At 54.4% G+C, this 15,432-nt stretch overlaps 1 protein-coding gene across 4 annotated transcripts in view; it reads left to right on the plus strand.

Annotated features, from left to right (window-relative positions):
- BTBD9 (BTB domain containing 9) overlaps positions 1-13,290 on the plus strand; it is a 416,542-nt gene extending 403,252 nt beyond the window's left edge. For 3 of the 4 annotated variants that reach the window (XM_041750949.1, XM_041750950.1, XM_041750951.1), the window contains one exon: positions 9,788-13,290. In XM_041750949.1, coding sequence (XP_041606883.1) covers positions 9,788-9,988 — 201 coding nt within the window. In that variant the 3' untranslated portion in view covers positions 9,989-13,290. The remainder of the gene's footprint in view (positions 1-9,787) is intronic. The other variant, XR_005987172.1, reaches the window with a different exon arrangement.
- The last annotated feature ends 2,142 nt before the right edge of the window (positions 13,291-15,432 follow it).

The raw sequence follows: 15,432 nt of genomic DNA on the forward strand, positions 1-15,432 counted from the left end.
AAGGAAAGGGACTCTTTTTTTTTTTTTTTTTTTTTTAAACAAAAAACTCACTCCTGGCCTGGTGGTAGTTATTTCCCAGACATTTCCCCCCGCCCCCACTGGGTCTGGTCACACCATCCCGGTCTCCCCTGGGATTTCCCCTTCCAACATCTTCTGGGGGCTGTGCTCTAAGCCCCCAGAGGAGGTGTACCTCAGAGCAGTCATAGGCTGGCTCTCAAGGCCAGGATTCCTGGTCGGTCAGCACCAGAACTGAAGACTCAGAGAGATAACAGAGCAAATGGACGGTGAGCCTCAATGCACATAAATAAAACATGTTCAGGAGTAGAAATAACCAACACAAACCAGGCTTCAAGTGGCACCTGGATGCCCTATGGAGTATATGCAAGGCAGGAGTGGTATTTGCAGGGGCAGGACTGGGTATGGGCCAAAGACAAGGGAAGCACAGGAATAGCAGGGCCTGAGCACGGGACAGGTAAACCAGCCTGGCACCTGTGAGTGCCCAATACTATTACAGAGGCTTTGCTCAGGTCCCTGCTTCACTGCCCTTCTTGAAGGCAGAGATGGTGTCTTGGTATCTTGTGTCCCAGCATTCAGCCCTGTGTCCCCCACACAGGAGCCCCTCCATAAATCAGACTGAGAGCCAGGGCTTTTGTGCAGGGTTGTGATGGAAATAAGCTTTCAGGAATCACTTGTGACAACCTCCATCTGATGAGTAAGGAAGAAGAGAAGGAAAGTAGGGAATGAGCAGAGGAGGAGAGAGGGGAGAATGGAAGGAAGGGAAAGCTTCATGGAGTATGGTCCAGTCCAGGAGACCCCAGCACTGGTGCCAGCCTCACCTCCAAACAGCCCTGTGATCCCCAACAAGTCACTTCACTCCCTGGCTCTCAGGACACTTGCCTTTAAAATAAGGAGAGTGAATTCAATTTTAAGGGTTCCTTCCCACTGAGACAAAAAAGCAGGAAAATATTTCATTTGTAGCTTAATTATAAAAGAAGACCTGGGGATCCCTGGGTGGCGCAGTGGTTTAACACCTGCCTTTGGCCCAGGGCACGATCCTGGGGTCCCGGGATCAGGTCCCACGTTGGGCTCCCAGCATGGAGCCTGCTTCTCCCTCCTCCTATGTCTCTGCCTCTCTCTCTCTCTCTCTCTCTCTCTCTCTCTCTGTCTATCGTGAATTAAATAAATAAAATCTTTAAAATAAAAGACCTATTATAGGCATCTTTATTTTTAGATGTCTATTATAAAAGATTTGCTTAGGCAGAGAAAAGGGGAGCAAATGCCATTGTTCCAAACACTCCACAGACCTTCTGCATATTGTAGTGTAGCAGCAAGAACTTTGCACCAAACTACTGGCCCAGGAGGAGGTGCCCACAGAACTTGAGCAAGTGAGGCCTGGGAGCCACTCCGCAGGAAGACAAAGGGAGACATCTGGCTTATGAGGATCATCTCTAGCCATGTCCCACTGCCAAGCCAACAGTTAGGAGCTGGGCCCACAATCTCCATGCAGTTGGAGCTTCTGGACAGAATAGACACATATCACCTGGATGAGGTGAAGACCTGCCCCACACAGCTGGGGTGACACATGCTGGCCTTCCGGGGGGAGGGGGGCAGCACAGACAGGCTTTCCTTGATACCCTCCAGTGGGAAGGGGGCCTTGTTGAGGCCATACCTACCAGGTTCTACCTGGGAACTGGAATGTTTCCCTTTTTTTTTTCTTAGGTTTTTTTTTTTTTTTTTTTTCAAAAAACAAAGATACCTCTAACACTCCAGGGCCAAATTAAGTATGATGAGAGAGTAAATGGTTCTCCTGGAACTCTGGAGTGTGCACATGTTTAAAAAAAAAAAGAAAAAGTAACTAGGGATTGCAGGGCTGCCTGGAATGATATGTATTAGAAAGGCTAGGGACCTGGGTGGCTCAGAGGTTGAGCGTCTGCCTTTGGCTCAAGGCGTGATCCTGGAGACCCAGGATCGAGTCCCACATCAGGCTCCCTGCATGGAGCCTGCTTCTCCTTCTGCCTGTGTCTCTGCCTCTCTCTCTCTCTGTGTCTCTCATAAATAAATAAAATATTTATAAATAAATAAATAAATAAATAAATAAATAAATAAATAAATAAATAAAATCTTAAAAAAAAAAAAAAAAAAACCTCTTTTTCCAGAACCTTCCAAGCTGTAAAGTTCCAGGGATCTGTGGGAGCCCTGGCCTATACGAATATGGGAAAGTAGCATTGGAAAGTTTAAAAACTTGCCATACGTAAGCAGTGTCACCAAGAAGTATACTCTTGTACCTATTAGAATTAAGTAGTTATGCAAAATGGTCTGGGCATCCTGTTACCCCTAAGCAATACTGAAAAAGTATTGTTCACAATCTGAAAATGTCTCCCTCTAAAAAGGGTGTCTTAACTGAAAACAACATTCTGGGCTGTTCAAATGAACACATAACAGAACTTCTGCTTATAAAAAGGGGTGTTTTGCTGGAGACACTTGGGCCTCATTTTTATTTTATTTATTTATTTTAAATAAATTTATTTTTTATTGGTGTTCAATTTGTCAACATACAGAATAACACCCAGAGCTCATCCCATCAAGTGCCCACCTCAGTGCCCACCACCCAGTCACCCCCACCTCCCGCCCACCTCCCCTTCCACCACCCCTAGTTCGTTTCCCAGATTTAGGAGTCTTTCATGTTCTGTCTCCCTTTCTGATATTTCCTACTTATTTTTTCTCCTTTCCCCTTTATTCCCTTTCACTATTTTTTATATTCCCCAAATGAATGAGACCATATAATGTTTGTCCTTCTCCAGTTGACTTATTTCACTCAGCATAATACCCTCCAGTTCCATCCACGTTGAAGCAAATGGTGGGTATTTGTCCTTTCTAATGGCTGAGTAATATTCCATTGTATACATAGACCGCATCTTCTTTATCCATTCATCTTTCGATGGACACCGAGGCTCCTTCCACAGTTTGGCTATTGTGGACATTGCTGCTAGAAACATCGGGGTGCAGGTGTCCCGGCATTTCATTGCATCTGTATCTTTGGTGTGGGCCTCATTTTTAAAGGAAAACATCCCTGCAGTCTGCAGAGGGACTCTTAACCTCTGCTCCTGAGGTGAGTGTAAGAAAGATGTTCATTGTCACCAGCATCAGGATCCGTTAGCACATATTGACCGTGGAGTGGGTGCAGGGTGCCACCACAGCAGACGCCGTGAAAGTGGAACAGGCAGTCTTCTGGGTGGTATTACTCAGAATCCGTGTCTTTGTGTCTGACTTACGGGCAGATATCACTGAGAGGTGGTATCTATTTTATAAAGATATGTCACCTTGGAAATGTAAGTCGAAAGCTTGGGTCAGGAATCCTATTTGTATTGGCTGGCATGAAAGCAGTCTGTGAAAATTACTCAGGAGAAACCAGAAAAGCAAAGTAGAGCCATGGATCAACGTGTATTAAATTTTCCCAATTTCTACTACAGTTCACGGTGGACTCTTAGTGCAACCTGGGAAAATGAGCAGAGGCTTCTCTGCTTCTAAGACTCTTGCAGATCTGTCAAGCACACCGTGCTTGGGGAGACCCTGTAATGAAAGGCAGCACAGCCAGCAGCCAGCTGTGGAGCTAGCCTGGTCACCCAGAAGAGGTTGGCGCATCCGTACACATCCTTTCCAGGTGGCTCACAAAGGAAAGAACACCCCAGACTATCTCAAACATGTCAAGAATTATGGCTCCCAGAGAGGAAAGGCAAAGTGATAATAAACAGCAGCTACAAAAAAGGACACCCAGATAGTGACTAAGGCTGTGTCGGATCCCTACACACGACTACATTCCAAATTAGCCAGCTCCTCTCGGGGGATAGATCCAGAGGCCATTGACGCTGGTTCAGCGAAGGTGCCCCTTTGCGAGCAGCGGCAATCAAACAGGCTAATGGGATACATGATTGCCGAGAAGGGGACGGGAAAATGATGCAGCGGCGGTGGTAATGGTTTTGCATAAATCAGTAGTGCGACTCTGCCCTGTATGCCTCATTCACTTTTGGTCACATCCTTTCTGAGGGGTATTGCAGTGTTGGGAAGGTGTGCGGGAAAGAAATGGAATTTCACAGGCTTCTGAGCAAAGAGAAACTCCGCAGGACCTGGATGTTCCCCCTAGAGGGAGGCAGAGGAGCTTAGTGGTGATGCCAGCAGGCGCACACTTCAGGGGGCACCCTGCGCCCCATGGCTGGAGTGAGGTCTCCCTGAGCCCCTGGGTACCTCCCCTGCTTTCCGTGTGAACAGGGCGGAGGCCTGAAGCCTCTCTTTCCGTGGGCACTTCTTCAAGGGGTAGGAGGCCACTTTGGGCCCTACCCCAACCGTGTGGGCCCCAGTTCCTCAGAACAGGCTCCCTTTCTGCCCCGGCTTCCTCTCTGGGTGACCAGACTCCCAGCCTGGCATAAGCCAGTGGTGCAAGAGCCCAGGACCTTGCATGGTGGCCAGTTCAGGCGGCAAGTGGTGTTACCACCTACAGTAGAGCCAGCAGGCTGTTCCACAGAGGGGTGAGCGGGCTCAGAACTGCTCAGCCCCGAGGTAGAATCCTGCCACCTGTGGGACCCTGGGCACACTGTGGTCTCCTTTGCAGAAAAGTAAATTCATATAGGCAGGGGAGCCCCTGCTGTCTCCCACCACCACCACCACCACCACCACCACCACCCTGCTCAGCACCTGGTCAATGTCTGTGCTCATTGGCGCTTGAAGGTTAAAAAAACGGAAACAGGAGAAAGATCTGAAGGTGAGGACAGGCCCTTGGAGGTTGGCTGAGGCTGGAGCCCCCTGGGGCCCTGCGGCCACCACCTTCCTAGCAGGCCTCCCAGAGAACCCTTGGAGCCACTTTTCTTTCCTGTGCAGGTCTCACTGCGTCTGTTTTCAAGTTCTGTTACCTTCCTTTAAAAATGACTCTTTCCTATGTATCCCAAACTGCTGCTGAAGTCTGCATCAGGTGTTTCAAGGATTAAAGATTTCTTTCCCTACCTTCTTCCTTTAGACACTTTTCCCCCCTTTAGACAGTTTTATATGTCACTATAAAGATGTATTCCTTTGGAGTATTTTTAATTTAATCCTTTGTTAAGAGTCACCCCGGTCCGGAGCCTCTGGCCCCCTGCCCAGGTCTGGCCAGATCCTCATAGTGTTGTCCTGAGCCATGCCCCCACTGCCACCCACCGTGTACCCTCCCCTCCATCATCACCCTGGGCTGGAGAGCTACAGTAGCCTCCCCTCTCCTGCTGCGTCAAGGGCTCCCTCCTCTGGCCTTTCCTGCTTGGCTGCCTCAAGCTTCCCTACTCAGCTCAGGTATCTCCTCCCCCAAGAAGCTTCTCCAACTGCTCCAGTTGGCCTGTGACCCCTCTATACCCTCACGGCTTCCTATAGGCCCAGAACCAGTTACTCGTCCACCAGTGTGTGAGCTGTCCTTACTGGGTGGTGCACCCTCTGAGGAACCAGGACCCACATGGTGAGCGTGCAGGGGTGCCTCATAAAGTTGTGGAGTGAATGAAGAAATGAATGAATACATGCAGACCTCCTGACCTCCAAACTCCAGTAACCCAGTTCCTCTGGCTACTCCTCCTACAGCTGTGGGGTCCCTCTGCCCTCTGTGCCTGGCACACGGAAGCACCCTTCCTTTCCCTACTGCTGCCCACTCTTTGCCTGCTCGTTCTAACACCCACTACACATTTTACGTGTTTGTTGACTCCAGGCCTTATCCATTTTTCCATTTGTAAAACTGCTTTTCCACTTAGAATCGTCACCACACTATTTGTGACTTAATAAAATTAGCTGTTTCCTGTGTGTTGCCTTTGATTCTGGCAGAGCCTGCTCGGCTCTCTGGAGATGCTCAGGGAACCCACATTAAAGTTCATTGGTCCTTCAGTGACACCCTTGGGTCCCAGACTGAAGCTCAGCTCAGAGAGCCCATCTCTCCTGTCTGGTCACCTGTATGCCCACCCCGGGGCCACAGGGCAGTGCCATCAGGCAGCTGGCAGCTGGAAAAACTTAAAAACTTAAAGAATGTTAAACTGGTGGAGAATGGATTAATAGCTGCCACTTAGAGGCCGTTTGGATTTGCCTTGTGTGGTACAAGTCAGAGCTGATGGCCCAGACCGTTTAAAATCATAAAAGGCCCCGGGAGGGGGCTCGCCCCCTGCCCTGTGGCCGTCGGGCCACGTCCGCGTGCGCGTGCGCCCCCCCCCCCCCCCCCCCCCCCCGCGTCCCCGGTGTGGCGTGGGGCGGGGCAGGTGGGAACCCCCTGGGCGCCTGTGGGGTTGTAAAAAGTTAAAAAAAAAAAAAAATCATAAAAGGCCCTCCCATAGGGCTGTTGACAGGTGAGTACCTGCAGATGGGCCCAAACAGGGGGATTTACTCTAACTGGCAGGGAGGATGAGAAGAAAGGAAAAGGAAGGAGGGACAGATGCTGCGAGGCCCCCAGGAGCACCATGGCGAGAGCAGGCCCAGTCTGAGCTGTGAAGAGAGAGAGATCTGCTCCCTCTAGGAGACCAGCTCTGCCCCTGTGAACAGGGCGGACCTGGAGACGCATGGCCTCCATTAGTGTTCGTATTAGAGTTTGAGATGTGAAATTTGAAACAGCAGTGGATAAATGAATTAAGTGGGAACATGGAGAAAATAGTGATGCAGGAAGGTAAGCACAGAATTTATATTTTGACTACAATCTTACAGTTGATACTTGTCTTCTCTGTGCACCTGATTCTGCAGTAGGTCATGTGTGTGCACGCACGTGTGTTTGTGTGCACAGTGCATGTACACGCATGTGCTCAGCCGTGGAGGACATAGAGCCCTCAGATGAAGGAGGGACTGTTCCCTGCCCACCCCCCTCCCTGCCCCAGCTCTCCCTTGGGAAGAGTAGCAGGGGCCCACCAGCCCTGCCCTGCGTCCTGCCTACCCCTGGAGTGTCAGCGCCTTAGCCACTGCACACAGGCCCTTATCCAGAAGAGACTCCCCAGACGTGGGCACACCAGATGCTGAGTGGCTCCGGTCCAGCCAACAGGTCCACGGAAAGAAAGGGTGAAACCCTACCACGAGGGAGCAGGAGGGGTGGGGGCGCTGTCATTCTCCTGGAAGCACTGGGTGGCTAGGGAAGAGCCAGCAGTGTGTCCCACCCTCGTGGGCTGGGAGCATGCCATGCCCCGTGTCACACGGCCTGTCCTTCATGGCTGTTGCATGGGCTCCAGGCATGCACTCCATGTCCATACCCAAGTTTAGTGACACCCTTACAGGTCTCGCCATCTTACTTCTTTAGCAGAAGGCTGGGGACGACAGGGAGAGAGCCTGGGGAGGAGGTCGTACTGTTAGGGGAGCCAGGGCCCTCACAGGTGTTTGTTGGGACTCTCTGGCCTCCCCCCGAAAATCCTCTGGCACATCACCAGCCCAGCACCCCAGTGTGTGTAGGACCATTGTGCCATGGGGCCCCTCAGAAAGTAGAACCCACCCCTATACCCCATTCCAGCTGACCCTCTGTCTGCCCCTGCTGCCACCCTCCCGCTGGCTGCCACTGCCTCCTGCTTGGATCCAGCCCTCCTCGGACCCCTCAGTTTCCCCAGTGAGTCTGTGCAGCCCTTCCTGTGCTGCCTCTCCCCCCACCTCCACCTGGGCTCCAGCTCCTGTGCCAGCTCATCTCAGAGTCTGGGCCCCCTCCTGGATTTGTCCCACTTTGGTGAACTTCACCTCTAACAGGTAGCCAAGGTTGATGCCGCGAGGCTTCAACTCCTCCTGGACCACAGCGCCTCCCTTCCTCCTCACAGGCCTCTGTGACCTGCGGCCCAGAGCTCTCAGCCCTTGCCCTGGACAATACCATTGGCCCTGAGTTGACCCCACTGTCCTCCATCTCCAGGCCACCCTGTCCCTGGCGACCAGACCAGTCTGTCCAAACATCCTGGCGCCTCATCACCAGCGTGCACACTTTGGAGGGCCTTTGTTGTTGGATCTGATGTACCAGCCCAGCCCTGTGGGAAGCGGTGTTCATGGGACGAGCAGGTCATGGAATGTTCTCCCCAGACACCTCGCCAGCCTCACCAACCCGGGTCTTTCCTTCAACACTGGGCCTTCTCTTCCTGAGGGTCTTCAGCAGTGTTACTCCCCTTGCCCGAAACACTTCTAACCCCCAAATGCTCCTCTGTCCTCCAGGCCCTGCTTGTTAACTTTTAAAAGCACTCTCTTGAGGGCTTTAGAATCTCCTCTGAGGACAGACAGCAGCAGGGGCCTTCAAACATTTTTTTTTTGCTTATCTCCTAAAAGAACTTTGGGAAAAAGTACAATAACCCTTTGAACATGTAAGGTTGAAAAGGAAAATATTAAGTTGAAATACAATTATTTTTATAAACAGGAGGTAAAAAAAATAAGATGGAAGATGAGTTCCTCATCTTCCCAAGGGAGAGCTGGGGCAGGGAGGGGGGTGGGCAGGGAACAGTCCCTCCTTCATCTACTACTATCTACTAGTAGATACTAGTAGTATCTACTAGTAAATACTAGTAGAATATTTACTTCTAGTAATTGGAAGTAAATATTTAATGACATGATTCACTAAAATAGATTTTAACCAACTCCCTGAATAAGGCACAGCAAATCTGTAGTCATCGTGCAAGACTTTTACTCATGGGCTTTAGCCAGTGTATCTTGAAAATGTTTAAATTCTGGAAAAATCTCATTATGTTTAAAAAAAAATCACCTGAGTCCCGATTACCCATCAGTTCTGAATTCTGAACATCTGACTGGGGCAGAGCCCCGCTCTCATGGGGCCCAGGAGGTCTGAGGGCCCCTCGCTGAGGCCAGGTGACTGCTGTGCTCTCCTTCCGTGGGGGTGGGGAGGGTGTTGTGAATTCAGTCATGTGTGCAGGCAGTTTTAGGAAATACAGGGGTTGAGGATCTGGAAATTCATTCCCTGAAAACCGCCAGCACGCCCTTGGAAAGTGGATCTGCATACCCCACACCAAAAACCACGGTGCAGAGGATGGGGTTCTTCCCCTTTAGAGTTCGGGGCAGGCGGTGTTGGTAGAGAAAGGAATATCCAGGTGTGCCAGGGAGGGTAGGGTGGCTGCCCTAGAGGCCCGCCTCCCACAGACTTCCTGGCCGTCGCCAGTCCCCCCAGCTCACACACCAGCGGTGACCTGTTTCACAGTAGCGTGTCAGGCTCACACCCGCACACACCGCATGCTGTGAATTCTCAGGGCCAGGCAGGCCTCCCCCTGGTTTGCTGAGCACAGAGCACTCAGGCTTAGCCAGCTCCGCCTGGCTCCTGCGGCTGGCCTCCACAGAGGATGTTCCTTCCAGATTGGCCCCAGCGTGGCCCCCAGGGCACAGGAAACGCCTGAGAGGGGGACTCGATCTGACCCTGGGAGATGGGCCCTGGTCCTCCCCCAGGGGGTTGACGCCCTGCTCACTTTATGTTTAAATACCGACTTTAGTGAAATCTAACCCACAGGCCGTACAACTCACCCATTTGCAGCATACGACGCAGGGGTTTTTATGTGCAGCTGTCACCCCAGTCAAGCCCTGGTGACTCTTAACCCAACTGCCAAAGGCAGGGATTCATCAATTAATTACAAGCGCGCTCCTGTGACAAAAGGAACCCGAAATGGAGTAATCCAGAGAGGACATTTTCTAGGAGGCCGAGTTACTGCCTGTAGCCCAGAGACCCTCAGCCCATTTGCCTCTGTCCCAACTGAGACAGGTGCACCAGCCTCTCGTCGCCGCCCCGGGGCCACCGGCCCAGAAGGACACCCGCCGTCGCTCACGGGCCTTTGCTCTCTCTCGCCAGGTGTTCCACTGTGTCCACTTTGAGTGTCCGGAGCAGCAGAGCAGCCATAAGGAGGACAGCAGCGAGGAGTCGGGGCCAGGGGAGCCTGGCCCGGGTCCGGGTCCGCAGCTCGACCCCCACGCCCTGCAGGCCCCCAGCGGCAGCTCCCTGCCTTCCAGCCCCGGCTCCGCCTCTCGCTCCCCCAACCGGCAGCACCAGTAAAAGGCCCCCAGGCCCCATTGAGGGCTGAGGCAAGGACTGGTGCGCCCCCCCCAACCCCCGCCAGGAGGGATCTCTGTTGACTGCCCCTGACCCCTCCAGGGAGGAGCAGAGCCCGCTGCAAAAAGGGACACACAACAGGCGTTCTCCCAAGGACAGAAAGGGGGTGCTTTGTTCTCAATTTGTTCAAATCAGGCTGGTCTCCAGGGGGAGAAAATGGGTCTTCAAACTTCATCAAGTCCACCATTAACACCCTACCTCTCTAATGTCACTGGGGCAAGGGGGACAGAGGGAAGCGGTAGATGGGCGGTAGATGGGCGGTGTCGGAATTCCTACAAAGCACAGCGCAGCAGGGGCGCGTGCAGGGCAGGGGGTGGCCTCTGCTCCCGGGAGGCACCCGAAGGCAGTGGGTTTCTGTAGAGTGCTGACTTTCATGGAACACATTGCCGTGGTAACTGATTTTTTAAAAATTTCTTTTAGTTATTGTCCATTTGCTGAATCATAGGTGTTCCAGATCGTTTTTTGCACTGCTCATACAGCACATCCCTTGTTTTCATCCCTCTTGATGCTGTAATTTCCCTCCTTAGTTTTGAGCGGTTAAGCCTGGGGTGGAGCAGAGAAGCACTGCCCACGTCTCCTGTCTCCCGAGTGAAGCACAGACGCAGCTCATCACGGCCCCTGGTCTGACAGGGAAAATCCTCCGAGGAAGTTCAGCAAAATACACAATGAGCAAATCAATCCAATAACACTGGAGTTAATGATCACTCGAATTCCTGAGTTATTAACCTGTCATTCCTGAGACGCATCCAGCCTTTGAGCTTGGGAGGCTGACAAAGAAGGAGTTGCTAAGCCACCTGCTAATTTCATGGTCCAAAGTATGTAAATGTGTATATAAGTGTGCGGCAGCTTCCGGCTGGGCCGAGGAGTCAGCACGGTGGCCGAGCGGGGGTCGGGGTTGGGGACAGGGAACTGGGCCTTTGCGGCAGGTTGAGGCTGTTGGGCGTCGCTGCTGTGCCTCCCCCGCAGGCCTTACTGCCGACCAGGGGTTTAGAACAAAAAGCAGTTCTCGGAAGCTTTTCTCCTCCTCCCGACTGCAGTGGCCCAGTGGCCGAGCCAGCCCTGTCGCGCCTCCTACACAGTGGTTTCCATTTGGGCGCCGACCACCCTGCGTAACCCGCTCGGCCTCTGCCTGCTTGTTCTCTCCTCACCCTGGGGCCCACCCAGTGGCCTGGCTGGGCACTGCGGACCTCGGGGCCCCCAGATGCAGGCCCGGGGCCTCTGCACACCCTGTGATCCCCTTGGAGGAGGGTGGACTTACCCGGACTTCCGTCTTGGGGTCTTGAACACACACTGGTTGTGGGCAGACACAGAGTCACTGGGTCGACTTACTAAATGCTTTCCCCAGTGTGACCTGGTCTCGAGTGATCTATCGATATGGGAAGGGTAGGGGGCATCGGGCCACCTGACTAAACAGGAAGGTGGGCTTTCTGTTTGAACAGGGCGTGGAGGGACACTGGGGGGGTTGGGGAAGAGGAGCCACAGCGCCAGCCGCCCCTTCCCCACTTTGTGGGGAGTCCCTGGAGCCCCTGAGGAGTACCAGGCATGTCACAGGAGGAGGGTGGCTGCCACAACCCCGTGTGACGCTGGTGACAGCACCAGTCTCCGGTGGTAGGTCAGCATGGAGAATCGCTGTCCCCTCGCACGCACTTCCTTGGGCGGCATTGGCACTCCCTGGTCGGGGGGGCAGGTGCCAGGGGAGCCAGCGGGGCCTGAGCTCAGGCGTTCGCTACGTATCCACTCGCTAGAAGGCTTGCTTCCTAACCTCGGAGCCGCATCCAGAGTGGAGTCCTGGGCTCGGAGGCGGCCGCTGCTGGCTTGGGAAGAGACAGCGGGCTGGTGGGGACCCGGATGGTTCCCACTCTCCATCTCCAGACTGTGGGCCACGGGTTTGGCAGCAGCTCCGCGTCCCCCTGAAGAGGCGCACGCCCACCCCTGGGCCCGGCCAGCAGCCTGCTGCCCCCCGCCCCTGCGGATCTCCTTCAGCGTCTGCACCTTCCACGCATGCCCCAGGTCTGGCTCCGCAGACAAGGGAAGGAAGGGGGAGAGGGGGCAGAGCTGCCAGCACAGGGCGCAGGGAGGCTGCGGCAGCGCCTCCTTCCCCTCCCTCCCCCGCCCCCAGCGCGCCCATCGGCTGGCCGCCCCCGGGGCCTGGCCCTGACGGGAGGCCTTGCCCGCATGGAAGCCCCTCGGCCCCAGGCAGACGAAGCTCAGCAGAAGCCGCCCTGGTCTACCTCCTGTTACCAGGCCGGCGGCTCCGCCCTCTGTGTGGGCCTTCTGATGGGGGTGAGGGGGCCAGGGCTGCTGGGTGGCCCCGCAGATACGGACATACGCAGAGTGAAGCATGGATCTCCGGGAGTGAGGGACGAGTGGGCCGCCAGGTGGCCTGGCATTCCCCGCAACCCTGGCTGGCCCTGTGGAGGACGCCTCCCTGCAGCCGACTAGGCCAGAATGGCCCCAAACCTGGAAGAGGCCAATGGAGCTAAATGGGAGTGCAGTTGAGAGGCCTGGCCTGCAGCCAGAAGGAGTCCCCGATGCCCACGGAGTCCTCATCCCAGCGGAGGGTGGGGGCTGACCCCCCCGCGAAGTGTGGGGAAGGACACACGGCCAAGTCATGAGGGGGCCAGGGCAGATGAGGGACTCCGCCCTCTGAGGTGCAGCCTGGGTGCTACTGGTGTGAGGAGAGGTCAGCTGAGGTCTGGCCTCCGTGGGGACAGACGGGGGAGCTCGTGGCCTGAGGCCCTTGACTGTGACGCTCCCCAGTTACCTTGAAACGACACCTTTGTGACCACCGCCCAGGTCAAGAAATAGGATGCTGCCAGAACCGCCCCCCGCCCTTCACTGCAGATCGTGACTGGGGGGAAGAGTAAAAATAAACGGCACTGGGGCTCTGAGGGGAGAGCCCCCGCCTCTGGCAGCTGCTGGGTGGGCCGGTTGGGGTGACCCCGAGCGCACCAGGTGGGCCCCGTGTCCAGTGCATGTGTGCCTGGGGCTGGCGGCCTGGTCATGGCGGTCTCAAAGGCGGGGTTGCCGCCGAGCACTTTGGATCTGAAACGGGTAATAGGATGACAACGTGCACCCCGCCCGTACACAGATGCTTGTTTACCCGTATTCTCAGTGCTTTTTCTGTTTTACTTCTGACTTTAGTTAGAACTACGAGCCCGTGATGAATGTGGGACTCTTCTCAATTGCTCTTTAAATTGTCACTTTTTAATCTTATTAAATGAAGTGTCGATTCCTGACAAATACATTATAAGTGTTTTATTCCTAGAAGAGTTGGGAAAAGAAATTATTTTCAGCAAGAGTGTGATGTGTTTGTTAGACTGATTCCTTGGCCCAAAAAAAAAAAAAAAATGAGTTTTTGAATTGTGCAAAAAATTGCTCAGTAGTTACGCTGTCACCCCAATTGTCAAATCACTGTGCAGACAGCGCCAACCCAGTCAACTTCACCTTTTTTTCCCCCAAGAAGATAACAAAATTGTAATCACTTATTTTTTCTAGAGACTCAGAAGAAAAAAAAGGAAAGTATAATCTGTAATAAAAAGCAGAGCGTCCTGTGTGCCAAGGTCACTTGGTAATAGAGGGAGCATACCCCATCGCAGGCTTCAATTAAGAGACTTCCTTTGGACGAGGAAGAAAGGTGTCAAAAGAGGAAAAAACTAAATGTGTCTCCTTCCAGGAGTTTCTCCTCGTTTGCGCACTCTGTGGCATTACCACTGAATCCTGCCTTCTGTACAGGGGGCGGGGTCCTGCGGACGCTGCCGACTCGGGGAGCCGCGGGGCGGGGTGGCCGTGGCCGTGGCGGGCGTAGGCCGCGCTCCATGTATTTTTGCCGCCACAGCCATCGCTTCTGTGTGTCTGGCCTGACGACACCTCCAGCGGGAGTTCAGCGCTCATTAGTGGCCCTAGGAATTTAAGATGCAGCTCCTGGCTCTGTGCCACCATGGTTTTTATAATATTAAATTAGAAGTCGTCCCGGTGCCTGGTGTTTGCTCAGGAGTCTCTGGAAAAGAGGAAGGGAATGGTTAGACAGCATGTGGGGCAACCAGGGCGCCCTGTTTCTCCCCCTCGAGGTTGAGGGGTCAGCCTAATTCCTGGGCAGGGTTCCGGAGCCCCGGTGGTGTGAGAGACAGCCTGTGGGCAGGGTGGAGGGACGTGTGGTTGGAGGATAGACCCATTCCCCTGTCCCCAGCCCTGCCACCCCTGGGCAGTGTCCTGGGGAGCAGGCAGGACTGTGCCTCTGCTGGTTTCCTGACTGGCCGGAGGGGCCGTGCACCTTGTGCCTCTGTGGACGTGGGCAGCTGCCCAATGACCTTGGACCCCCCAGCAACCACCCCACATCCCTCCAGGCAGGGCTTCCCATGGATGGAAGTGAGCTGGGACCTGCGCCATCGCAGGGGTGGAGCAGGTGCATGGACAAGCTCCCTCCGCCACACACTTGGGATACCACTGGTCTCTTAAATTACTTGTTAAAAAATATTAGTAATCATGCCCATGGAAGAACATTCCAATCTAGTAGAAAGGACAGAGGTGCCCTCCCTGTCATCTGGCCTGAGTCCCCCTTGACCCGGGGCCAGGTCGTTTCTGCTGGGACAGGAAAGTCAGTCCCCTGCTCCCCTGCCCCTCAGCCCTCCTTCCCAACACCCTGGCCTCTCCCTGGCAAAAGCCAGACTGTGAGGGGGGCCCTCCTATCTCATCAGGTTAGTTTTTTTTTAAGAGTTAAAATATTCCCCAAGGGGCTTCACAGCCTAAAGATTCACAATCATCCACCTATAATTTATGATAAATGTCTCGAGCATTTACCATTTGCATCCTGAGTATTTATAGCTCTGGGCCGGGAGTGGGGGAGGAGGAGGCCTCCACCTGCCTCCACCATTGTCTCCTGCTGGGCTGGCACGGCAGCTGGGGCAGCTGAAGAGTGCCACCCCCGGAGCCGGGGCAGTGGCTCCGTCCCGTCCAGGTGAGAGGTGCCCGCTCTGTGCCGAAGGGTGGTGCTACCCTGAGCAGAGGGCGCAGAGGGGGCCTGCGTTCCGGGGCTTGGGTCTCTATGGATGCCCCCTGGGCTCACTGGTACGGCCCATCCCTCCATCCCCAAATATGCTCGTCCTGTCAGAGGAGCACCGGGGGGTGTGGCCCACACGGGTACAGATGGGCCGCGCCTGGCCACAGTGGCCACACATTTGCCCGGGGCCTTGGGAGCAAGCTGGTCCTTGCGCGGCAGCTCCGGCCCCAGAGTCCGGGTTACCCTGCACCCACACCTCGTACCTGGACCTCCAAGCTCTTCCCTCCAAGACCAGCCCCCAGGCCGGGGTGGGGGGGCACCTCACCTTCAGTGCTCCACCGTGGCTGGGCTAGGTGCTATCGGCCGCATCTGTGCAGCCTGCGGGCCG

This window comes from Vulpes lagopus, chromosome 1 (assembly GCF_018345385.1).
Source record: "Vulpes lagopus strain Blue_001 chromosome 1, ASM1834538v1, whole genome shotgun sequence".
NCBI classification, from domain to species: Eukaryota; Metazoa; Chordata; class Mammalia; order Carnivora; family Canidae; genus Vulpes; species Vulpes lagopus.